The sequence below is a fragment of the Pocillopora damicornis genome, chromosome 12 (assembly GCF_964200805.1).
Source record: "Pocillopora damicornis chromosome 12, jaPocDami1.2, whole genome shotgun sequence".
NCBI lineage: Eukaryota > Metazoa > Cnidaria > Anthozoa > Scleractinia > Pocilloporidae > Pocillopora > Pocillopora damicornis.
In genome coordinates, this window is record NC_142681.1 from 17774387 (window position 1) to 17800538 (window position 26152).

At 35.5% G+C, this 26152-nt stretch overlaps 3 protein-coding genes across 3 annotated transcripts; 2 read left to right on the forward strand and 1 right to left on the reverse strand.

Annotated features, from left to right (window-relative positions):
• Window positions 1–52: 52 nt before the first annotated feature.
• LOC113673738 (uncharacterized) lies at window positions 53–2388 on the forward strand. The gene is made up of 3 exons (XM_027190166.2): window positions 53–410; window positions 760–1064; window positions 1588–2388. Exons 1-3 carry the CDS (start codon window positions 53–55, stop codon window positions 1711–1713), a joined length of 789 nt encoding a protein of 262 aa, XP_027045967.2. The 3' UTR covers window positions 1714–2388.
• Window positions 2389–2634: 246 nt separating this feature from the next.
• On the reverse strand, window positions 2635–13990 carry LOC113673728 (transmembrane 9 superfamily member 4). The gene is made up of 23 exons (XM_089188927.1): window positions 13840–13990; window positions 13594–13716; window positions 13134–13233; window positions 12741–12784; window positions 11978–12090; window positions 11507–11558; window positions 11236–11280; window positions 10894–10949; window positions 10761–10802; window positions 10462–10553; window positions 9764–9804; window positions 9084–9195; window positions 8663–8733; window positions 8195–8327; window positions 7983–8064; window positions 7455–7530; window positions 7021–7104; window positions 6826–6921; window positions 6361–6440; window positions 5818–5881; window positions 4979–5098; window positions 4279–4368; window positions 2635–3737 (listed from the first exon to the last, which is right to left on the reverse strand). The coding sequence occupies exons 1-23, from the start codon at window positions 13876–13878 to the stop codon at window positions 3588–3590; spliced, it is 1905 nt and encodes a 634-aa protein (XP_089045053.1). The 5' UTR covers window positions 13879–13990; the 3' UTR covers window positions 2635–3587.
• On the forward strand, window positions 13936–25599 carry LOC113673718 (NEDD8-activating enzyme E1 regulatory subunit). The gene is made up of 22 exons (XM_027190146.2): window positions 13936–14162; window positions 15238–15341; window positions 15626–15686; window positions 15895–15925; window positions 16381–16452; window positions 17022–17101; window positions 17509–17618; window positions 18075–18184; window positions 18757–18819; window positions 19530–19593; window positions 19928–20019; window positions 20134–20193; window positions 20302–20362; window positions 20831–20903; window positions 21345–21420; window positions 21705–21744; window positions 22098–22184; window positions 22741–22833; window positions 22998–23041; window positions 23466–23536; window positions 23980–24029; window positions 25166–25599. The coding sequence occupies exons 1-22, from the start codon at window positions 14065–14067 to the stop codon at window positions 25273–25275; spliced, it is 1650 nt and encodes a 549-aa protein (XP_027045947.2). The 5' UTR covers window positions 13936–14064; the 3' UTR covers window positions 25276–25599.
• Window positions 25600–26152: the final 553 nt, after the last annotated feature.

The following is a 26152-nucleotide window of genomic DNA, read 5'->3' on the forward strand; positions in this document are numbered from 1 at the left end:
AAGGGTATATTTGACACGGAACCTCTTGTTGCATTGCAGTGCTTGATCAAATATGGGATGCTCTGCTTCAAAAACGTCCAAAGTTGTGGTCCCAATGCCAACAGAACTGAAAGAAAACTTAAAATCATCACCCGAAGAAGATAGACAAGAAAATACAGCTACGACAGAAAGAAAAACTTCGACAACAATTCAAGTGAAACAGTCCAATGTCGACAGTTTAAATGGAAGCCAAAGTAGTTTGAATTCCAACTCTGATTCTGAAAGATCAAATCGGGAAAGCTCGGCAAAATCTACAAGAACTATGGACAGTGGTTTAGGTGAACTAGAAGACGACGAAAATATTGTGACAGAAAAATCCACACTGGACAAACAGAAGAGAGCACTGATAGACGATAGGCCTCCGACACCAGGTTGGTGTACATTTGAATTCTCAAACGAAAATACAAGATGTTGTTTTTCAAAATTCAATTCATAGAGCAGCTGTGATTTTTTCGTGAGCGTGCCGCGCGTCCCGTAAAAGAACTTGAACTGAGTCGCATGAAGGTGGATCAAAGCTTGCGCAAGGGTTGCTCGCTTTGTTTCCAAGCGTCCAAGCGAAGCAAAACAGTGTCACGTTCGGGTTAATATGCATTTAATTAATAGTCTTTATTTATTTTGACGACTGCCGGTTAAATTAATTCTTCGTTACTCTTGAGTGATTCCTACACTGAGTTTTGTTAAGAGTATACATTGTAAACTTCATTTTTAATTTTTTTCTAGAGCTCTGCATCGAAGGTACTCAAGTTACGAGAAGGAAGAGTTTCAAAGAGAAACGAGTTTCCTTTTCAGAAAAACAGGAAGAAGTTAGGAATAGAATAAATGCTTTATCGCCTCTTGGCGGAGTGACAGAAAGACCTCAGAGCAGGGGAGGAATGGCGTTTGATATCATGTTGGTTCCTGAAACTGGTAACGTGAAAAGAAGGCCTCAACATCTGAGATCATTGGAAAGACGGAAGAAGAAAGGAGCTCGGAGAACCAAAGAAGAAATAGAAGAAAAGCTTAAACATGCTGAGGAAAGAAGAAGGGTAAGAGTGCGTTTTATTTTAACAATATTTTAAAACGGTTGGGTCATAAAAACAACGATGAAATTGTTACTTGATGTTAAGATAATAAGAACTAGGCAAAATAGATTTCTCCAATTATCACTTAGCATAGCAAATTGCTCACCCTGACTTGTCTAAAGGGATCTCTGTTAGTTAGTATAACTGAAAAAATATCCTTCATTTTTCTCTCAAAAGTTAATTCAGTAGGATTAGCAGATGTTTTGAAGCATTGTAAATTACATAATCTATTGCACAAAAACAAACCATAGCTAATAGTAATTTAAGTAAGTCCATAAGCAATGTTACAGACTTAATCATTTCCCATTATTTTGGATAAAAATAACGAGGTCTCATTTTTTATTTAATTTTAGCAGTTCTAATGTTCACTTTTAAGAGAAAAGTTAACCCCTTACACGAGGATAAAATCAATTATGTAAGGAACAATCAAATCAGAAATGGATGGTTGCAACCATTTTTAATAACTGTCTTTTTTTTTCGGTTTCAGGAGAACAAACAGCACATGAAAGAGAAAGCACAAGCTATGATTTCAAGAGAAAGACAAGTTAAACAAGCTTTAGATGACTTTGAACAACGACAAAAAAATTATAATGAGCAAACTGTCTCCAGTTAGAGGCTCTAACTATACAATACATCTTAGTTTTATAATTTATTAGGACATTTTTTTATTGTGGAGTGATAATTGGTATAATATATTATACAGATGTTATCCTTGCTTTTTCAAGGGAGAGATTGTACTGACTTGCTGCAAGATATTTCATTTGAAACAAAGTGTACTTAAAAATGTGTTAATATATTGGAAAGTAGCACTTTCCTGACCAAAAACCCTTCCCTCTTTTGGATGACTTAGCTTCAAGTGTAGATATTTAGACTTTCTGTGATGACAACTTCATCATACATTCTTAGGAACAGGAAATGGAATTTACTGCAAAGCTAGCTATGCTGGCCTCAGTCAATGTTAATTTTGAAAGTCTTTGGTCATTTTTTCTCAGTAACTAACTATACCTTAAATTTATACTCAAATCAATAATGTAGAACACATACATTTCAGGGATCTTGTCACCAAATTGTTTCTTGGAAGAAATTAAGAGGGTTGAACTGTAACATGGTCTTATAGTGTGGGTCTAACTTAATATTCAAATCAAATAATTTTATGAAAATTATGAGTTTAACAAGAGTGAAAGTATTGTAAATAAAGGTTTTATGACAAAATTTTAACATGTGGTGTAAATTACATTTTTAGTGGCATTTGAGTTGTAAATGATAAACTCCAAAACAGTTTCAAGGATTCATTAAGGCTGTTGGTTAAAATTACTCTAGATTCCTTTCCTGTAATCCTGTCTCTAAAAAATAATGATTCCAAAAATGTAAAAAAGAAAAAAACAGATGGTTGGTTTATTTAACCTCTCAACTCTCCAGGAGGAATTGCAGTTCAGTGAAATGGTTCTGGTGGGGGAGGAAATTTAGTGGATGCTGGAAAATTTTCAGAGCATGGATGTCAAAAATGCTGTGGGTCAGTTACAAGGACAGTTGGTACATATCACACAGCTTTAATTTACATCTGGCTCAATATTTTGTTATTGCAACCTAATTAAGTGATACAAACCATTCCAAAGATAAATAACAATTACTTTTTTAATGATTCATGACCCTTTACACCCTGGCATCAATATGCATATTCTCCATACTGTTCTCTTTTCTCATGGTACTGACAAGACATCAATATCCATCTTCTCTATACTGTTCACTATACACTTCTTACATTACTAACATAGAGAATTTGTTTATCAATCAAGGGCTTCCATAGTTGATAACCATTTCCTTTTTTTTCATGACCTTACTGTTAGATTGAGAAGTGATACTGTAAGGAAAAATTAGATGCTGGTCACTCAACCCTTTACCACCAAGATCTCTTTAGTCATTCTCCATACTATCTGCCATACATTGCTTATACTTCTAGTTCTGAGAATTTACTATTGGATCATGTGATGATCCCCCAATTGATATTTTTCAATATTCTCATCACTTGTCTGCTTGATATTGTATTGATAATGTAAGGAGAAAGTATGTCTTGGTCCCTGCTAGGAGTGAAAGGGTAACAGGGTTTAAAGGATGAATGATAAGTTGTTAAGAATTACTTCAAGCAAATCCTGCCTGAAAACTTACATAAAAGGAATGTTCTGTTAAAAAATCATTTTCTCATCGTTAAACACAAGGTAAATGTTCTAATTGAAATCAACAAAATAAATGGTGTACAGTAAATTATTCCACCAGCACATTTAGACAAAACAAATTTCCAATGAAGAATGTTGAACATTCAAATTCAGCAAAATTGTTCATTACCAAAAGAGACAGTTGATATCTTAAAAGCATGGTGTCACTGTATGCATGTACATAGGACTAAAACTAGTCCATTACTACCAATTCTCTCCCCCAGTTGCTGTTTTAAGTGTTACTATAAATTGGTTCTTTGCATGGTGCTCCACCTCAATCAATTTTCACAGCTGCGTAAATGTGCCTGATGAACAGGTATGTGGCATAAAATCCAACTGTTCCTGTCAGCAACCAGAAGGACAACACCATGATAAATGTGTAGCCAAAGTACAAAAGACCTGGGACAAAATCTTGTATGTCAAGCTACAACAAAGAGAAGAGAAGAATTCCACAGTAAGTTTTGTAATTTAACAAATCTATACATCTTACTAACCAACTTCAAGGTCTGTACTGTGAGATACAGACCAGATGCCCATTTCTCAAAGGTTCCCGTATCTTATTGCACCCATAAAGCTGTTCTGTTTTCATTCAAGAGAAGGGTTTAGTTTTGAAAATTATAAAATAAAACTCTCAGCTAAAGAAACAAAATAGACAGGTTAGGGTGCCAGAAACTGCTTCTCTATTGTTTAAATTTTGATTTTAAAATGCGGTTTTGTGGCCATCATGGTACTGGGACTTTAAAGAGTCTTTTTCAGCTCAGATTTACAGTGTATAACCCAGCAAAGAGTGCACAGGCCATAAATCTGAACAGAAAAAAAGAAAAAAAAAAACTAGTTTCTTAAACTTGCAGTATGGATTTATAGACAGTACAGATAGTATGAAAAATTAAAAGTTGAAGGAAATAACATCCGTATATAGACCAGTAACAGCTGCAAAGAAACAGTAACTATCTAGTGAAACTCACTTTTGTAATAAAATAGAAAACTGCATAAAAGAACACATAGATGGAGCATGAACCAGACATGAAGAATGATCTCCACCACCAGTGGTAGTCCTGCAAGAAAAATAAAAATGGTGGTTATCACTTTAAGCATTTTGATGTCTTTCTTCTACTTTCCTTTGTTAGGTTGTGTGGCAAGCATTAGTCTGTCTAACAAAGTGTACCATTTTTGTTCAGTTGTAATTTTCTCTCATGAACCTATACATAAACTGCAGATTAATTTTCTGAAGAATAAAGGCTGATAGTACAGTTTTTAGCAAAGTGTAAAAAAGAGGGGCGACACAGAAAAACCAAAATATTTCAAAAAATGTCCCAACCCAGATAGAGCAATTGAATATTGCCTTTGGTCAATCTCTCCTGCAACTCTTTAACTTTCAGTGTTTCCTCAGCAGTGGAATTCAATGCAGACATGAAGTTTGTATTTTAAGGCTTCAATTAATGTAATGAATATTCCCACAACTTAACCATGGAATGGTAAAGTTAGACTTGATAACCAGCTGCTGATACAGAAATAGGCCCACCTTACTTCAGAAGAAGCACCTCCCCTCTCAGGAAGATCAAGCACAGGACTTGAGAAAATGGAAACCCGTACAATTGGATCACCCCCAGTTGTTTTCACAGGATTATTGGGTCTAACCTCCAAAATGCAAAGACCTTCTCCTACCTCAGCACATAACTGGAAGTAAATCATCACTATAGATATCTGTGACACACAGCTGGCAAGGATCAGGAACACCAGAAACAAGAAACCAAACAGATAGTAGAACTGATTTTCCCAGATTGCCTAAAAATTCAGAGAAAACAATTATATAATACTTAACAATTGGTTCATACATTAGCGTGCATTCATCAAGATATGAAGCACTTGGGAAGTTTGGAGAGCACAAAAGACACGTAAGAGTTGCTCGAGGCATAGCCAAGAGCAACTCTAGCTTCTTCAGTGCCCTCCAAACTTCCCAAGTGCTTCATATCTCAATAAACGCACAGCTGATGTATGAAACAATTGTTTTAATAACATTTTCAACCTGATGGAAATTTTTTTCTCGAGAGAGATTTGTTTGCTGCTGTCATGAGCGTGCACAATAGGAAAATGAAGCATGCTAGCACAACTGAATTTGACTAGACAAATTTCCTAGCTATGTGATAAAACAGTTTAACTGTAACTTTAAAAAAACTATTCTGCTGGAACTGTTATGCGACAATAATTCTTCAATCCTTCCACTCCCAAGATCAAAATGTACATTCTCTGCACTGTCTCTCATCCATTTCTTATCATTTTTATTTTGAGAATTTAGTACTAAATCAAACAATGTCCTATTCCTGATATAAATACATTTTTTTTTTTCTCATCACCCTACTTCTTGAAAATGTATTGATGCTGTAGAGAGAAATTCCTCCTTGGTCACTTAAGAGAGTGAAAGGATTAGAGGTGATAATAAGAGATGAGTTCCTATAACGAGAAGTAACTTCTGGGCAGAATGATGCTTCATTTTGATTACTTACAGATAAAATAAAGAAGAGCTCAATAAAAACAGCACCAAAGGGGAGAATTCCAGCCATCAGGTTGCTGAAAGAGGAAGTCAGCATTAATTACTCGAATAACAGATTTCAAGGATAATACATTGCTAAGAAAATTTTCACACATTTCCAACTCCTGCACAAGGAAACATGGCTCTTTCTTAGTGTACCAGACAAAGATGTTTCTAAAAATGAGTAATATAATGACAAAGATTACACAATGGCACACCAAAAAATACACGCATACTCCTTTCCAATAAAGGGACTGGCACTTAAGTCATGAGAAAAAAAAAACATATATACTCCTGCGTTCTTTGGCATATGCATATGCTTCAAGTAGAGCTCTGCTCTATTTGAATCAGATGCCAATAAATACTGGTAGGTCTGTCCAGAGGTAACTTTGTGGTCCTAATGCCAACTTTTGGCATTTCCAAAAGTTGTCTCTTTTGAGTAGTAACTCATTTTCATCAATGCAATACAGTTTATGATGATGTTCAGTTGCACTCATGGAAAAAGTAACAACCTTACCTTGGCAAGGGACTCATGTACCAGGCCTGATCAGGAACTTGCCTAGGAATTTGGTTTGTTCTCACAGGGTGTTCATATGGCTGAGTAATGCATAGCAAAATTGAATATTTAATTTCCTGTCAAATATAAAACCTACAGCTGCTAGTTTAGGTCAATAAAACAACAGATACCTACATAGTATTGGGAAACAGAATTTTCTACATCCCACTAAATACAAAAAAATCTTATTATGAGATTAACCCTTTAACTCCCAAGATCTCACTAGTAATTCTCCTTACTGCCTGCCAAACAATTATCATTATGTTTGTTTGGAGAATTTGGCACCAGATCAATTAGTAGTCCCATAATTGATATTTTCCTTGATTCTCATCACTTGTCTACATGATATTGTATAGATATAGTAAGGAGAAATTCTGTCTTGGTCACTCACTGAAGTTAAAGGGTTAAGACAAAGGTGATACTCACATGTTTTCTGTATCCAAAGTAGTATCCAATGAAAACAAGAGGAACTGAAATTCCCAGCCACAGACAGAGAAGAGCAAGCATGGTTGTAAAGGGAACCTGAAAAGAGATAAATGCAAGCAAAATTAGATTAAGTACCATTAAACAAAAAATATAAAGAAAATTCAGAGCACAAATACAACCAAATTTATCCCTTACTGCTCCGGAAGAATGCTGTCCCCAGATAAAGAAGTTTAGAATGAAACAGACTGCAGAAACAACTCCAGGATACAAAGCAGCCGTCTGAAATAAAAAAAAAAAGTTTAGAATGATCTTGGCCAGTTTCTAGAGGTTTTAGGTCATACCACACCTCTGACCCCAAAGTTACTCTTGATTAATTTGTAACTGTCAAGTTTTAAAAGTGTAAATAGTGTAAGTAATAGTAAGTAGAGTAAGCTTTGTTAGAAGAGTTAGTACAGTAAGTTATGTGAGTTTTCTTAGTAATGCTAGTATTGTATGTAATCGTAAGTAGAATAAGTAGATTGTAAGTAGTTGTACTGTGAGTATTGTGAGTAATATTAGTATTGTTCAATAAATAAAAAAAAAAGAAGAAAAAAAAAAAACGTGTCCTTCTAAAGAATTAAGAATCTTACCAGTACTGCAGATTTCTTCCAGTTCTGGCCCTTGCATGTCTTGTAGAGTCGAGCAGCAAAATATCCAGCAAAAACACTTTATTGTGAGGATGAAAATTTAATTCTGGATTATTGTAAGTTTTTTTCATCATCATTATTACCATTACCATTAATTTTATTGTCATCATCTCATCATCATCATCATCATAATTATTATTATTACTATTAGTAGTAGTAGTAGTAGTAGTAGTAGTAGTATCATTATCATCATTATCCTTATCACAATACTAGGTCCTATTATTATATTATTATTATTATTATCATCATCATCATCATTACTATCTTTATCATCATGGCCATCATTATTACCAATTCCAGTAAAATACAATTACATCTTCAACAAGTTGGACTGCTTGCTTTACAAAATTTAAATATCTCCTTGAGAAGTAGGTAGTCAATTTTGTAAAAATACCATAAAATGATCTAGTATTTTCAGACTAGTATAAAAATTTTTATCACAACTCAACATGATTTAATTGAAACACTCACCCCATGAAGACATAAAGAAATATGATTGCTGTCATCAGGCTTCCTCTGCTGGCAGGTGACAACATTCCAAGCATGGCAAACACTTCAACCAGATACAACACAATGAAAATTAACCCTATGCCACCTGTGGCTCCCAGCACTCTTTAACTTTACTACAATTTCTCATAAAAACATCATTTATCATTTCATAAATTCTTTTAATATGATCTTACCCAGAGTGATAAGGACCATAAAAAAGATCTGAACCCCTGAGCCAACAAATGCAGTTAGTAGCCATGCTCTTTTGGGAGGTCTGAACACATCACCATGAACTAATTTCCACCCTGTCTCTTCCATGGTATCTTCCTGCAAACAATAAAATCACTTTTTTCCTTCTGACCAAAACATTTTGACATTATTCATTTGATTATTCCTCAATGTGTCACTCAACTTTATATCATACTTTCAAAATTAAAAAGCTATTCAAATTCAAATTTCTAACCATCAAACTAAATTTGACTGAAAAAGCCTTGACATAATCTGGGAGTTTGGTGGTGGTTGATAAAGTTACCCTAATTCTATAACAACAAAAAGGTCAAACAGCGCAGCAAAGGCAACAATCAAAATTATTCAGTGTTTCACAAGTTCACTGTTATGATAAAAAATGCTTTCATCAATGATGAGCCTTTGAAATAACTAACCATTTCCTCTTCCTTGTTATAACGAGCAATGTCACGTCGTAATGTCCTTATCATTATCATGGAGACAATACCTGTGAGGAAGATATAACAGTTAACATGTGCAATCTAACTTTACTAAATATGCAATACATGAAATATTGAATACATGCTAGGTGTAAGTAAATATTTCTCTCTCCATTACATGGATATCTGCGACCAGATTTCTCCCTAAAGCAGGAGTCAAAGGGGGACTTTCTCCCTAAGACTTCTTCCTTTCAGTCTCCCCCCTCCCTCCTCCCCCCTCCAAACTATACATTGCCCTCCACCTCTCTACTTTACTGAAGAGTCTCAGCACAATCACAAAATACCATTGAAAGGAACATATTTCCTTCTTTAACAAGTTTAGTGCTAAAAATTAAGGTACATGTAATTGGTGACTCACCAGACAAAAACAGGACAATCACTACAGAGTTGACTATAGCAAACCAGTGGATCTGAACATCACTCATAGCTAAATATGTGTCCCATCGTGAAGCCCAGACAATCTCACTGGCCTGTACGAAAGTAATAAAGAGAAATACAATATCACATAGTGATGATTACAAAGCTCTACACAATAGCATCCCCTTATTTCTTTGACCTTTTAACCATAAAACCCAAAAGTATGAACACTTAAGAATTTTCTCAGAATATTTAATGTGACTGATGAAATGGGAGTTAAGGACAAGAAAGAAAAGAAACCCCTTTCTACAAAATAGTGCCCTGCAGTAATCTGTTCTACAATATTACGGTTAGATACATTATGCTTCATTGAGTAAATTTTCTAGACATACACTGTAATCCAGTCATAGAATTATTTCCATTAAGCATAGTTTTCCAAGTTTCATGGTAAGAACTCCCAAAAAGTAACAAGTTTTTTTGGAAAGGGTTTTCCTGTTACACCATAAGAGAAACATTCATTAAATAGTTTTTTTTTTTGCTTGTTTACTTTACATTTTTGGAAATTACTCCTCTCTTAAAGCTAATCAAATAAATCTTCAGTTTCCTTCACATACTATATCAATCAAATAGAATTTAAAGAAATTTAAAATTTGCAATGATAATTATCACATCTTGACCTACCTCCCAAGTTACAGAATACGTCAACACCACAGCATTCTCCTCTATCAATATAAAATCAACAACAAAATGGTATTAAGCATGAACCATTATGACACTTGAACCATCAAATTCAGCTGCATATAGACAGCTTCTAATGAAATTCATATCTCTATCATCATTCTGATTTAGATTTCAATCCCTATCAACATCTCAGATCAATATCAGTATCTGGGAAACTGCCCACCTACCCCTCCCCAAACCCAACATTAACCTTAACTTGTTGTCAATTGACTGTTGTTGAATTAGGGGAGGGGCAGGTGAGCAGTTGCCCAGATACTGATATTGATCCAACATCTCTAACGTCTCATTGGCACATGATCAACAAAAAAAAGTGATTGTAGTTGTTTACTATTCATCTCAAAGTGACAATGGACCTCTTCAGGGTTCAAGCTCTTTGGATATTAAAAACTCCTCCAGTTGGGATGAACTTTTTTAAAACTTTTTCAATGGCATAAAAACCAAAACATTGGTCTCAAAAAAAAAAATGCATATCAAGCAATCATTTAGTTGAGGTATTTCTTTAATACAATCTTCTAAAAATCCTTGATTTTTTTTTTTTCATTTTCACTTGGCTGTGCCTTGCATGCCTATTTTTTGGTTTTAATCACATTTTAGCTTCATCTGTCACTTTGTACAACATTAATGAAAATCAAACTTACGGTTAGGAGTAATCTGCAGATTAGATGGCTTCTCACTCAAAAATGAGCATTTATTACTGTTTGCTTCCACAGCTATAGCATCTGTTGCCACACTACCAAAAATTGAAAAGAGAAATTCGAATCAATCCTACGAAATTGTAACAATTAGTTACATCACATTATTGGTTCTCAGAGCCATGTGGCCAAAGAAGCTAATAGAGATTAGGCAGGTTCCAAGCTCCCAAGGCAGGGGAGAGCACCTGACATCACGGCTTGATTTATGTTCATTGATTTTAGTTTCCATGCAATAACTTTCTCACCTTTTTGTATGTACTTCAAATCCAACAACACGGAATGTGGCGCTACAGAAAGAGAATCAGAAACTTAAATTTTCTTGCAAAGAGAGACGAAACTCACTGCTGAAAAAGAAATTCAAGGAAAAAGTTTGCTTACTTGTCATAAGTATGATATTTGAGGACCATCATCAAATGATTATTAAGGTAAGTCTCCTGAAAAAAAAGGACAATCCACCATTTAATTCTGATGAGAATTTGAATATCAATCAAAATAATCACCTCATCACAAAAAGAACAAAATTATGAAATTAATGAGCCTTTACTGAGAGAGTGAAAGAATTTTTAAAATTATTCTGATTATATATTTTTTCATTTTAGAGGTTTTTCATCAATAATAAAACCAAATTAAAAACTAGCATTGATAACAAGACTGGCAGTACTAAGAGAGAGAGAGAGTGACTGTATATCAAGACAGTGCATTTATTTTCATGTTACTAACCTTCTCTCTGGTAAATCCAAGTTTAAATCCATGATCATACTGCACCTAATTAAGGAAAAAGATACAAAATCATGAACAAACCCAAACATGCTGGTACAATGTAGATTCTGATTGTGTCCGATAACTGCCACGCATACTGAATAATTAAATTTAGCAATTTTTCATACATTATATTAAGGTGGAAAAAGAGAAATTTCAAAATTGTTCTGAAAAGAGTATTATTTGGGTAAAACAGAATCACATAAAAATTTTTTGCCATCATGGTCCTTACCTGGCCAGTCTCAAGAACAAATTTTGTTGCCACAGGTAGATTATCAATAACCCTGAAATTGTTCATAAAGCAGTTTTGTGAGAAGTTAAAACATGCTCCAGTCACTAAGAGATGAAAGGAGAAAATAAGTGAATACAACACAAGAGAATGGCTAGAAGGAATTCAGAGAAGAGAAATTATATTTCCAAGCTTCTAGATTCCAGATTTTCGTGAGGTCAGGGGGAGCCAAGACCCCCCTAGGAGAATGGGGCCTTGCAGCCATTTTCAAGGCACAGCAGTCCATTACATCAGTAGCAGCCACTTATTGAAAAAGTTACCAAAACCATTTAATTAACAAAAGCATGTAAAAATTAGGAGATGACAAAATGATGACACTCATTAGGAAGTAAAAAAAATAAAGAAGACAAAATGACAAAGGATAAAAGGATTAAAACAAAATAGGAAAAGAAACTAAAATAAGAAACTACACACATGTGAACATGGTATTCATCTGATATCAGCTTGGAAAGTTTCGTAGATTGCTCTGCATTCACAGTTGTTTGCTTGCAGAGTAAAGTGCAACCTTTGTTCTGTGCCATTCTTATCTACAAAGCAACAAAAAAGCTCAGTAGTACCAGCAAATGGTCAGAAGAGGGCAGAAGGTTGCTTGAGAATGCAAGTTAGTGACTCGGTAGAGAAAAAATTAGATTAACAATTGATAAAGACTAAAGAATTCCCTCAAAAAATTCCTTTTAATCTACACTATTTAGATACAGTTGTTTCAAGAAAGGTTGTTGGAAAAAAAGCCAAAAGTGCTGGCAAATAAATAAAAAACTCATCAAGAACAAGATGCCTTGTACTTTAAGTGAAATTTTTACAGATTTCCCTGAATCCTCAGTCAATGAATCATGACCTACAACTGTAAAATATACCCACAATACCTTTCAGGGTTGTTGCATGCATTCTTACACTATACAATTTGCAAACTTTCTTGAAACAGCTGTATATTACTTGCCAAAATAACTTATGTTTAATGAGGGCAGCATAAAACACAAACAATGACCAAAAAACTATCAAGGGAGAAGTGCAAAAAAAGATAGAGAAGATAAAAATGGTTTCAAATGGCAAACTAAAAAGAATTCAGGGGTAAATGTCTCTTATATCTTGATACAGGAAGAAGTACAGTTTCACCTCCTACAACTATATCATTATAGTGTGTTTGTGTGCTACAGTGTTAAAGAAGAAGGATACAAACCTCATATAAAGTATTTACAATCCTGTCACCGCGAAGTACTTCCCCTACAGACAAAGCACATTGTTTTTAAGACAATACTCTAAATGGCAAATGAGTAAATTTTCTTACAAGAAAGAAAGAAAAATAAAGATAAAAGACATAAATCAACTACCAGAAGCAGTGTTTTACCTCTGATTTCAGAATTTATTCTCATTAGCCTCAAAGTTCCCGCAAAATAATGATTTACAATGTTTCAAATAAGATGTGAATTCCAAATGACCTTTTTTCCATGCTTCCCATCAAATAAATAAACAATGTAGTGTATCATGAAAATTAGTTTTTTTAATTGAACATAACAAAAGTTTGCACTATGATCTAAATACAAAATAAAAAAATGCAAGAAATCAGCCCTACCAAGGTTTTCTGGCTTGTACTGTAAATTGTCAGGCTTACAGATGGGAATAGAGTAGTACTCAAAGGGAAGCTGTGTCTTGATACTTGTCATTTTTACAGCCTGTAAATTCCAAAGACCATCCAAATCAAACATGACAGCTATTACCACCTTACAGCACTAATCTAGATTTTTTTCAAGCTTTGAAGTAGTAGGTGAAGTCATAGCAACCGTGTTAATGAGGCAAAAAATCTACAGAGATGCATCTTGAGGTTTGTATTAAAAAGATACAATTGTCTTTGATGATCGGAAATAAAAATTGGAAAAAAAAGACAAAAAATTCCACCATACAGCTATTATCAATTTTGAATCGAACAAGTAAAAACAAAAACAAGTTTACTGTAAAAGCATCAAAATCTGACGATTTACCAAGGATGCCCACATAATATTAGATCATAATATTTGAGGTTTAAAAGACCGTACCTTGACTTCTAGTTTTTCGCCTTTTTCGTAGTCAATCGGAGCAATTCCAGGCAAATAAAAGGGCCAGGTGGGCGAAATATTGAGCCAAAAGATCAAACATGACAGTAGCCACATAGACGTTTTCTAGTGTATCAACGGTTAAACAAACAGAGATTAACTTCGTATGGAATGGCTATTACTAAGTACTGCACCGTTTTTGAGGCTAAAGCTATCACATCTAGAGAAAAAATTATCAGAAAAACACACCTTTGTGACGGATCTTCCACAAGACCTTGCATCCGCCATGATTGCCTCGTATTAAACTATATTCTGTATTCATGCGCATGCCACGTCGCAAGTACCAGTGCCTTTTCGTTCAAGCTACGTCCGTCCAATGTCGGGGCTTTACGAAAGTAAACGAAATTTACCGACGATGGTGCGTCACTGCTGTGCAGAAAAACTGTGGTTCAATTGGTGCAGTACCCATGCGCAATGAAAAGGAAAGCGGTGAATTCACCGGGCTCTTCAAGGAAACAGAAAATGTCCAAGGTAGCTCTTGATAAAAACAAAAAATATGATCGTCAGTTAAGGTAAGAGAAATGAATGTGCATTGTGATGCGAAAAAATAGCACTAAGAAAGAAACGCGAGGGATTTCAGAATGCGCAGATACGCGTGTGAGCTGGATGGTTCGTTATCAGTGGTTTTTGTTAACCGCGTCGTCAACCGCGTCTAAGAGATCTTTGGATATCAGAAAAGAAAAGATTATGGATTAAACGTTTGTAAGGATCGTGATAGATCCACCTGCTAGAAAGTAATGATTAGCAAAGTGGAAAAAAAATCAGATTAAGTCAGTACCTCAGTCCTCCGTGGCTGTCCATCCATGCTTCTACATTACGTAGAAATATTATGTTTAGAACGCTCGGGTTTCCAGTTTCATTTATCGTCCTTTTTTCGGGCAGTTTTTTTATCTTTCTCATTGTGATAATGTCTTAGACAGAGTTACATAGTTAAGATACTGATCATTGATCCTGAGGGCTCGACCAAGGACAGCCGAGTGACTTTGACAGTTTCCAGCAACCTTTAACTCCCAAAATCTGTCAAGCAATTCTCAGGGCTATATGTTACATATTTTCCTTTAATAAGTGTGTCAGAGAAAACTGTCTGGCTTCCAGGTTTATTTTCCTCTGTGTATGTGACACCTTTTATTTGCTAAATATGATTTACAGTTGATTATATACATGTAAAGGAATTGTCCAGGTAAGAGAAGTCCTGGAAAATACTGCTGTTTGTTGTAGAGACCAACATTTTGATGACCTCAGTGTAAGTCATCCTCAAAGACTACATGAATGTTGTCACAACATCAGTCAGTACTAGTGATAGCAACAGTTCTTATCAATGCTATTTCACCTATACAACCAGACCGCAAAATCCTGTGAACTCAATTACTGGCTAGGATTCAAACATAGAACTCCATATCGGGAATGAAGGGTCATTTTACCATTAGACCATTAAGCTCTTATAGCATTGTCTTCAGGACTGTATGAAAGATCCTGAAAAAAAAATTGAATTCACTTTTGTTACATAGTCAAAAGGTGATTTTTTAACTCGTTATTTTATCTAGTTACTAGATAAAACATGTGTTATTTTTTGTTGTGGTTGTTTAGATTGTGGGGAGATCATGGACAAGAAGCTCTTGAAGGAGCCAAGATTTGCTTAATAAATGCATCAGCTACTGGAACTGAAATTCTAAAGAATCTCATTCTTCCAGGTAAAATTTATAATTTAAATTGTGGTGACATTTTAACATTCAGTTCTTGTGATTGTCATATGCACCTGGCAAGCAGTTTACAGGCTTCTTGTTAAGAAATGTTGTTGCAGGAAAATAAAGTGAGGCAGTAGGAAAATTTTCCTTTACATTAAGATAACAAAAAGTTCAAGTCATGAGAATTTTGCTAAATAATCCTGCCTTGAAGCCAAGAATTCTCAGATCACCAGTAACACATGTCTTAATTTTCAAATTGTAATACACTGAATGTGGTTTATTTTCATTAGGCATAGGATCTTTTACTATTGTGGATGGTGAGAAAGTTACTGGTGAAGATATAGGCAACAAGTAAGTACATAGGAAGCAAACATTGTTGCTCGATGTTACAAATTAATCATTCGTAGATTGTTATACTCTTTTTATGCATGAATATGACTAGAAGAGGAAAAACATTTTTAATTACTCTGTAGATTATTCATTCTCTTGTTGATATAAATCTTTGTGTTATTGATAACTTGATTTAATTAAGTTTATTTTGCCTTTTGATTTTTCACAGCTTCTTTTTAGATAAAGATTGTATTGGAAAGGTATGGAAAATAATTTAAGTACAAGTAACACTAAACAAGTGCATTAAGATGGTAACAGTGCCTTAACCTTTAACACCCATAAGTGACCAAGACAGAATTTCTTCTTACAGCATCTATACAATAACAACCAGATAAGCGATGAGAAGAAAGAAAAAGATCAATTTGGAGATAATTAGTTGATCCAGTACTAAATTCTCTGAACAAGCATTATAAGAACTGTATGGTTGACAGTAAGGAGAATTACAAATTTGATCTGGGAGTTAAAGGGTCAATGTTTTTGAAGTGAAGTAGAACATTTGGCATGTACACGTACAGATCTGAAATTAATTAATTAATTACAGCTTTAAAGAAACATCAGTGAGATAACAAAACAAAGTAAATCTCCATTTATCGAAAGGGAGTAGACTTATTAATTTAATCAGTTGATCATGTCGGTCATGTTTCTCTTTGATTAGTCTCGGGCAGAGTGCACCACTGAACTTCTGCTTGAACTTAATTCAGATGTGTCAGGAGATTTCATTGAAGAAGTAAGCACTGATCAATCTTATATTTTTAAAAATTGATCCTCAAAGGAATCATCAGTGTTCTCAAGTTTAGTGTTCAGGCCATCTCATATAGTTGGTTATTTTCCATGTATTGATCATTTAATTAAACTACAGTTTTGTTGTGACAGAAACAAGCAAGAATGTATTTCTTTTCCCTAAATCAAATTGCCCATGGTGGTGTCATAGTCTTGTTTTTCCAAGGGAGATATAGTTTGCATTAAATTGTTGTCTAATATATTTATTTCCTGTATTTGTCACATTTTTTTCCATCCATGTCTAACTGACTTCCACTTTAACTAAACATGGGCAATGAGACATACATGTAAGACCCTCATGAGAGGCATCCTCTCATGAAATTTGCAAACTTTGCGAGGAAACAATTTAAATATTAAACATGTACAGCTGTACATATAGCACTGGGTTAATCTCTAATTTGAGTTTCATTGTATAATGCTTTTGGTAAATGGTCATAAGTTTAAGTGAAAGAGTATTTAAATACTCAGCAGCTTTTGCTTGTCATTTAAGCCTTGTGTTTTCATTGTTTCAATTAGACTACAGACTGCTTGTTGCGGGAGAACAGTGACTATTTCAAGTCATTTACTGTGGTCATAGCTACTCAGCTTCCTGAGGAGTAAGTGGAACCTGAAAGATAAGTTATGGAAGCAATCCTCACAGTTATGAACACTTCTTAAGTAGTAGTGAAAATAAGGCCTGAAAAAAATTCAGGCCAGTACAGGATTTGAACCCATGACCTCTACAATACCAGTTCTGACTTTTCTTCAGGCCTTATTTTCACTACTATTTAAGTAGTGTTCATAATTGCGAGGATTACTTCCATTTTCGTTTCTGCAACGGCAGTTCACATATATGATTTTTATATATTTACAGTCATTGAGAATATAACTTGTTGTTTAAGAAGATACTTATTTGCATCCCATCCTTTGAATTATTCAATTTTTTGGTTTGAATCTCTACCACCTTCAAACTTTACAACTGTTCCAATGAAAAAGGGTATTTAAAGTTCATTTTTATTTTCAGAACTCTACTAAAACTTGGTTCCCTACTGTGGTCCAGAAATATTCCACTGCTAGTTTGTCGTTCATATGGCTTTATTGGTTGCATGAGAATTGTGCTGCAAGAGCACTGTGGTAAGAATCACAATATATTTTTGTGTGGAATAATGTTGCATCTTTATTCGTGAGATTAGCTTGCATTCTGTGTAAAAGTTTTTGACTAGAAAGGATTAATTTTTTTGAAAATATTTTGGCAGAATTGCCAGCCTTCATCAGTCTGTTGCTGTGTGAGTGGTCACACTGCAACAGCTTAAAACTCTGGGTTCATATGCTTAGAGCAGCCCTGAGATGGGAGTATGGAGTTTGCTTCTAACCCACATTCTGTATTTCTGTATACTTGGCCCTAAGCCACCAAAACTTGTTGGAGTACACTGTAAGCAACCAGTGCTGGTAAACTTTTGGCCTGCAATAGAAAAGAGATAGCAAATGATGGTTACTTTTGTAGCTTGACTTTTCCTGGTATGTATGGTAACAAATCTGTAACATGTGAGAAGTTTCTTTTCTTGACAACGATTTTTCTTACTTATGCAGTTGTGGAATCACACCCTGATAGCACTCATCCAGACTTAAGATTAGACAGGCCTTTTCCTGGCCTTGTACAGTATGTGGATGCTTTAGATCTTAACACCATGACAAAACAGGTAAATATTGTATGCGTAAGGAGACACAGTGTTAGAAAATGGTATTCACACTGGACTCTGGATCAGAAAGTCCAGGTGTAACCCCTGACCAGGAGATTTGCTGGCTTAACAGTTGGCATGTTGGATTCTGCGTTGAGAGGTGCAGGTTGAAGACCAGGCTGAGTCATTGTGTTGTGTTTTTGGACTCTGCTCTCACAGTGCATGTCTCTATACCCAGGAGTATATATGGGTACCAGGGTTCTGTCAGGAAAGCTTGGCAATACTGGAGGGGGAAAGGGGGAATAATATTATTTTCACTGAAATATTATAAAGCAACAACTTAAATTACTTCATCAAGCTGTTCAGTAATGCTTTTTATAAACTTAGGGAATCATTTTGTTCTGGGCCCAGTTGTGTAAAGGGTAGCAGATAACGGACAAATCCAACGGACAAATTGCTGTCCAGGGGATAAGTGATAGCAAAATGTATAGTATTATCAACTGGATAGAGTGCTATCCAGTAAATGGTGCTATCCAACATTCAAACAACTGTTGCCTGATCAATAACTAGTTCTTTGTTCACATTTGTCATAGGAGCATGGCCACACTCCATATGTAGTACTGTTGTTAAAGTACTTAAACAAATGGAAAGCAGAGGTGAGTCCTTCAGGAATGAACTTTTTAAAATGTTAGCAATATTAGAGTTATAAATCTCTATCAATGTAAGCTTTATGCATGGAATTAAGATAATTCTGATCTCTCGGCACAGTTTGATCCTTAAAATTCCTAAGGTGATAAATCTACATCAATGTAAGCTTTAAGTGTAAATATAATTCTGACAGCAAGGCACAGTTTGATCAATAAAATTCCTTATGATAAATCTACATCAATGTAAGCTTTAAGTGTAAATATAATTCTGACAGCAAGGCACAGTTTGATCAATAAAATTCCTTATGTGATATGTCCCAGGATATAATTATAGATAACATCATCATGACAATTCTCTTTATTCTTGTTCTTAAAAAAAAAAACCTCTTTGTTAATACCAACACCATCCATTCAGTGGAGTCCTTTCTCTTATGAAATTCCTATACCACATTTTTTTTACCATTTTTTTACGTCATCTACAACTACTAAGAGAGAGAAGCACAGCGACATGAAGCCCACATGTTATCTGGAACTCACTTGAAGCATTTAGAAAGCTTATTCAAATTGTGTGAAGGTGGACATGGGTTCATCACAGAATGATTCCTCAGTCCATCTTTCTTTATCAAAGTTTTCGGAAAAGAAGTAAGTTATGGTACAACTGCTGCCTTACTTATGCACTAAACTTACAATTATATCTGTCTTGAACATTTTCTCTACAGCATGAAGGCAGAGTTCCACAAAATTACAAAGAAAAAGACATGTTCAAACAAACAATTAGGGGAGGTTAGTTAGTTGATGCTTGGTAAATTATATTAAAGCTTAAATTCCCTCTCTTTCAAGGTGGGGCACCAACCTTTTATTGATGCTTTCTTTGAAGATTGTAATCAGTCTGTGACCATTCAAACTGTCTTTTTGTGGAAGAGCTACTGATTATTGGTGCTCCTTGTTTGGCAAGGACAAATTTTGGACATCTGCATTGGAGGCAGACTTTCTTCTTGGAGCATTGAAGGGATTCCTAGAATGACACTGTAGGCCTGACAATGTCCCTCTCTAATGTATTGAATTTGTATAGTTCTAACAAAGAAAGAGTGCCTTATTAATTTACTTCTCCCATCAGGAATTTTGGTCAACAAAGATGGCATCCCAGAAGAAGAGGAAAACTTTGATGAGGCAATAAAGGCTGTGAACACAGCTCTTGTTCCAACCAGGGTAAGGAAGATCATTGTAAGTGATCATAGTTTCACTTTGTTGTGAAGTTTCCAAGTCTTAAGCTTTGCTCATATCTTTGTGTCATTTACAAATTTCCGGTCACTTTTCTTGCAGATACCTAGTGAAGTTTTGCAAATATTTGCAGATGATTCTTGTTGTAACTTTACTGAATCTGTAAGTATACATGAATGATAAAGCATAGAATAAAACTAGCTTGGTACATCTACAGAATGCCCCCATTGTTAGCCTGTATTCTAAAATGATAATTTCCTCTACCTTTAGCATAGTTCGTTTTGGATCTTGGCCAAAGCTGTTAAAGAATTTGTAGAAAATGAGGGCACAGGTAATTTTTGGTTGCTCAAAATGCTTTGAAAACTGTTGCTCTATCTACACCATGTATATTTTTTTTGCTTGCTCTTTTTTCCAGACCTCAGATACTTCATTTCATTATTTATTAGTTTGTTTTTGTTTTATAATACCAACTTATATTTGTTTATTCATTTTGATTCCTTCCTCGGTTCTTTTGGCATAGATTGCTCCTTCACCTGTTTGTTAAGGTTCTTCTGTGCATTTGTTTATTTTTTCCTTCATTTATTTTTTCTTTCTTCAATTGTTTGGGTTTTATTCTCTTTTTTCTTTGGTCTCTTTTTTGGCATTTCATCCAGTTGTTCACTCAAACAGATGTTGTTACCTTCACTTCTTGAAGAAGCCTGGATGAAAAAAACAATCATTTCATTACATTTAGCCATCTTTGCTATTTCTTATTGTGAACACTACATAACAAGGATGAATGACATATGTTTCCCTCAAGGTGCTCTTCCATTAAGAGGATCCATCCCAGATATGACGGCAGATTCTAAAAGATACATTGAGCTTCAGAATATGTAAGTGTTATTGTAACCTTTGATCAGGTAAAGATACAGACACATGTTATATATATGTGTCCTCTTGGACTGGAACAAAATATCATTGTTTGAGCAGTCCTTCTTTCCCAGTGTGATGCTTTGCTTATCAAAGTCTTGGTTTTATCAGGAAAAATTTCTCTTACTCTTTGATGTTTTCCTTGCTTGCTGCAGATACACTGGGAAAGGGAGAAAAGCTTATATAAATCCAGGCTAACATAAAACAAAACAGATTACTTTAACATTTCAACTCATTAATGACAATTTTTTTTTCTTTCTTAGTGCTCACTCTAATTAATTTGAGAAGTGATACATCTAACAGTAATTCTGTAGTGCATGAACCGTGTATTAATTTTCAAGGCAGCCAAAACAAGCGTTTGATTAGAAGTTGATTATGGTCTGTGTATGATTGCATTTTTCAAGATATCAAGAACAGGCAAGAAAAGATATTGCTGTAGTAACTCAAAGGGTGCATAGAATATTACTCGACGTAGGAAAGGTGAGATGCTTGTGGATTAACCCTCATTTGTATTTTTTTTCCTTTCCTACTTTTATTAAATGTTCATGGAGGATTTTATTTGTCATGAGCAGGTTCCTTTTTTTTAATGAAACTTGAATTGTGTGGGAAGGTTTTAGCTTTACATGGAGGGCAAGATCTTTATGTGTACTTGTGGATTTTTGATCTGTTAGTCTGGGCACTTCTGAGAACAATTGCACGTTTGTTTGTTTTTTTTGTTGTTGTTGTTGTTTGCTTATGTACTTGACCCCTTGATTATTTTTCAGTCAACAGATAGCATTTCAGATTCGGAAATTAGGCTTTTCTGTAAGTAGAAGTAATTTGTAATGTTATCTTAAATCTTCAATCCAGATACCCTCAAGCCCAGAAAACTGAAGTGAAAATCATTGAAAGATTTGGAAGTTTTTTTAGCACCTATCTGCTCGGTAGCGATTTATCCTCTGAATAGTGCTATCAGTCCTTTGAACAACTGGGCTAGTGTAGATCTGTGCAAAAGAAATCAACCAACGATGGATTTTTTAACAGAAAGGATGTGTAATATCTATCTTCAATTTAACGTGAACATTCTCTCTCTCCCAAGATTTGATATTTGACTTTAAGTGGTTTTTGTGATATTTATGATTTTCTGTTTAAGTCTAATACACAGTTTTCTCCTTCAGGTAAAAATGCCGCATTTTTGAGATTAATTCGGGGTAGATCCTTGGCTGAGGAGAGTGAACCTTCATTGGCCAAGGCGAATGAATTAGGTTTGTGTACTTCCCTCTCTATTCAAATGTAGGACCCCTACGTTTACATCGAGTATCGAAAAATAATCTGAGATTGTTTTCGCTTTGCTCCACTCCGCTCTATGATTGGTCCAGAAAACTCGCGCCATCCTTTCAACCAATCAGATCCAAAACTAATCGCAACCCTGTGACTCGCACATTTTCCCGCGCTTTAAGCAGTTTGCGTCTTTTTTCTTTGTTATCTCATCGGCTCCATGTGATATTTTCCTTTCTTCTGATTGGCTGTGATTTCTCTGGTTTTGGTCTTAAAACACTCACTCTGATGAAGGGCTAAGGCGCGAAACGTTAGCTTTTTTACCCTTTACGGTGGCCAATTTACGTTTTCAACTCAGTTGTTAACACTAAATTACCTGCTATACTCTCCTACCGATGCAGCGCCACGGTTTCTTTAGAAACTTAACTCCCTTAAAACACTCAGTCGAGCGCCCTTCATTGGAGTGGACTACTTTCTATCGCCGTATTCATACACTATACGTGTAATTATTCTCTGTTAAATTGTTTTTTTCCTCCTTTTCAGCCGGTTACCTTGAAGATCCGGACAGCGACGTTGTGTTCTATATCTTATTAAAAGCAGTGGATAGGTTTTACTCGCAGTATCATAGGTATCCAGGTAAACAGACAAATTTCAGTTTTCCGAATTTGAATTATCTGTTTTCAATTTTATTGCTTATTTTTATTTGGCTTGTATCTCACTTTTAGCGAGGAATTTAAAGAAAAATGGTATCAGGTTTGCTAGCGAGCTAATTAAATAACTTTGTGGCAACTTTTCTTCAGGTAATTTTGAAGATCAAGTCGAGGCAGATGTTGTGAAGTTAAAGGTATGTTGGTTTGGTAGGAGTTGATTCAGTTCGTAGCCTGAAAATCTGATTCGACTGGCTATTTTATCAGCCTACGGCGGGATCCGAAGATCTGAAAAAAAAAAAACACCTTTCTCTATTTCTTTACCGAGCTCAAAAACTTACCATCTCTCTTATTTCTATCTACAAACATTACGCTATCGACATTGCTGATCCTAGCAGTGTGCAGGACACGTGTCATCTGAACTTCGTTGACGAGTATTTTCTGAATATTCGGACAGTATATCAATCTACATATATTTCTTCAGTGAAAATTACAGCTATCTAAATTGTGTCAATATCACATGAATGAGTATGTGTATTGCAATTAGAAAAGTACTTTCTTCTTCTATTGATGCCAGCGCAGTTAAACTGATTCATTTCTAATGAATTCTGTTATATCCAGTGTTGTCTTGGCTCTCTGCTCCAAGAATGGTCGGTGAACGCGGACGTAAAGGAGGAATACGTTCACGAAATGTGAGTACAAGGAGTTGACCTTATTTGAGCAAAACTTCGCAGTATTTTTTTGTATTAAAAGAGCCGTTTGGGAATGTTTCTCTTCTCATTCCCGTTTGACGAACAAAACTCTTCTCGGTTAGTTTTTTATTATTGTTTTAAGTTCGGTGGTAAGGCCTTATTTTGCATTGCGTGACGTCACGTTGCTTGAAGCGAAGACTCGCGTTTGTTGAATTTCGGACTCACGATTAGTGTGCGAACTAACCGTCGATCGGCTAATAAAGTTTGTTGTCGGTATTTGTCTTCTACAAATTACAGTCGTTAAAAACGTTGAGTTGAAAACCGTTGATGCTAGAATCAACAATCGACCCAAAATTGAGCGCAGATGGTTCAGCAGCACTCAGAAACCTGAGAACATACGTTGTAAGATGGTGCCTTGAAGTAACCTTTTCGCCTTGTTTCAGGTGTCGATACGGAGCCAGCGAATTGCACTCTGTCGCCGCTTTCATAGGAGGTAAGGCCAATATTTTGCCTCTACTACTCAACTGGGCATACCAAGTGATCCAAGTGATGATATCTGGGCGCGTTGGTCAGCCAAGCCACCGTATCGTTTATTTAACACCAACTGCGATATGCTTTTGAAAGTATCTTATGATTGTTAGAAACACTAAATGTACTAAAGCCGGACACGAAAACCCCTGAAAACCAACAGGTGGAAAAAAACGGGGAATGTGTACCTCCAACTAAGGCAGTGGTGCCACCCTCGCGGTTTTAGGGCATTCTATGATCTTACGAATAACATGATAAACACAAGTAGATAACAAATGGTGAAACAGAGAATTAACTCTGAAGTGTAAATTAAAGTGCTATTTAAACCCACGAATAACCCAGATAGCACTTTAATTTACACTTCAGAGTTAATTCTCTGTTTCACCATTTGTGTTCCCAGTGCTACGCGGCACAACATTCATTCATTCACAAGTAGATAACAGATAGATAAAGAAGTATACGAGTACAGCTCCTAGTAAAACCTGATGTGAACGTGGCAATATTTCAGGGAAAAAATTAAATAATGAGTAAAATAAATAAAATAAATAAAAAGATTGAAACGAAACCTAACAACTCTACACGGCGAAGGCTGACCGCAGAATTCCTCGCCCTGCCAACGGCCTCAAAGTAAAAAATACGATCTCATAACTCTCCCTGCACCTCACACCGCCTTCAGTCCTCTGATGCGTACCGGCAAGATATTAATTTATGCCAATGAGGATTATCATAAGTTTCAGTTGGTGTTGGTTCAATTCCTTCTGGATTTTGATTTGAATTTTGTGTCCCGCCCGTATGGGAGTCGTCCGCGAACATTTTCTGTTCCAGGATGCTAAAGTTAATGTTCAAGGACAAATATCCGTTCATATTTTCGCGCAAAATAGAGGCTATTGTGTCTATTAATGTTCAAATATTTTGCAAGGCGCGTGAAAAAATGTTCGGTGAATATCGCTTGGGTAATATACTCGGATATCACTTAGTTTTAACTGGGGGTATTCGATCACGTTGCTGCATTTAGACCAATCGCGCGCGGGCGAAACTATTTGATCGATCGTAATGAGGAGTAGTCATTAAGTATCTGTACGTTTCCTTTTTCTTCATCAGGTGCAGCAGCTCAAGAAATTGTCAAACTTGTGACCCGTCAGTTTGTACCCTTCGATAATACATATATCTACAACGGGATCACAGGTTCCTCGACAACTTTGAAACTCTGAGCCAACTCCGACAGACATTTGTCGTTCAACGGACACGTGTCTCTCTAGTTTGATTCCATTGGTAGAAAAGTAGACAGCGACGCTCTTTTGTCTTTGGCTTTGGTCGTTGTTGTTTCTAATCTCACTAAACACCAAAATGCAACTTCGCACGACTTTCTTCCTTCTTCTTCGAGAAGAGGAAGTTATGAAATATAAAATGCTCCAAGAATGAGACGTGTATCAAGTTAGGGAACAAGCCTTAAGCTCTTTTTAAATAAATTTGTACATAGACAAAGAGTAAGGGAAAGCACTAATCCCTAATAAAATGTTCTACAGATAATATTACCGATGTGGTCGGCGCTTTCCTTGTTTCATGGCACTTAACAATAATTTTTTAACAGATTCTTTAACTTTTTAACTTTCTTCCATCCTTACCGACTCTTTAGATATATACACCGCAACTTTAACACTCCTTCCTTTCCTAAATGACTCTTGAGATATACACACTGCAACTTCAACACTGCTTCCTTTCCTCACTGACATTTGAGATATATACACCGCAACTTTAACACTACTTTCTTTCCTTACTGACTCTTGGGATATAAACACCGCAACTTTAACACTGGTTCCTTCATTACTGACCCTTAAGATACATACCCCGCAACTTTAACACTGCTTTCTTTCATTATTAACTCATCAGATATCTACACCACAACTTTAACACTGCTTCCTTTCCTTACTGACTCTTCAAACATTTACACTGCAACTTTAACGCTGCTTTCTTTCCTTATTGACTCTTGAGATAAAGAAATTGCAACTTTAACACTGCTTCCTTTCCTTACTAACTCTTGAGATATATACACCGCAACTTTAACACTGCTTCCTTTCCTTACTGACT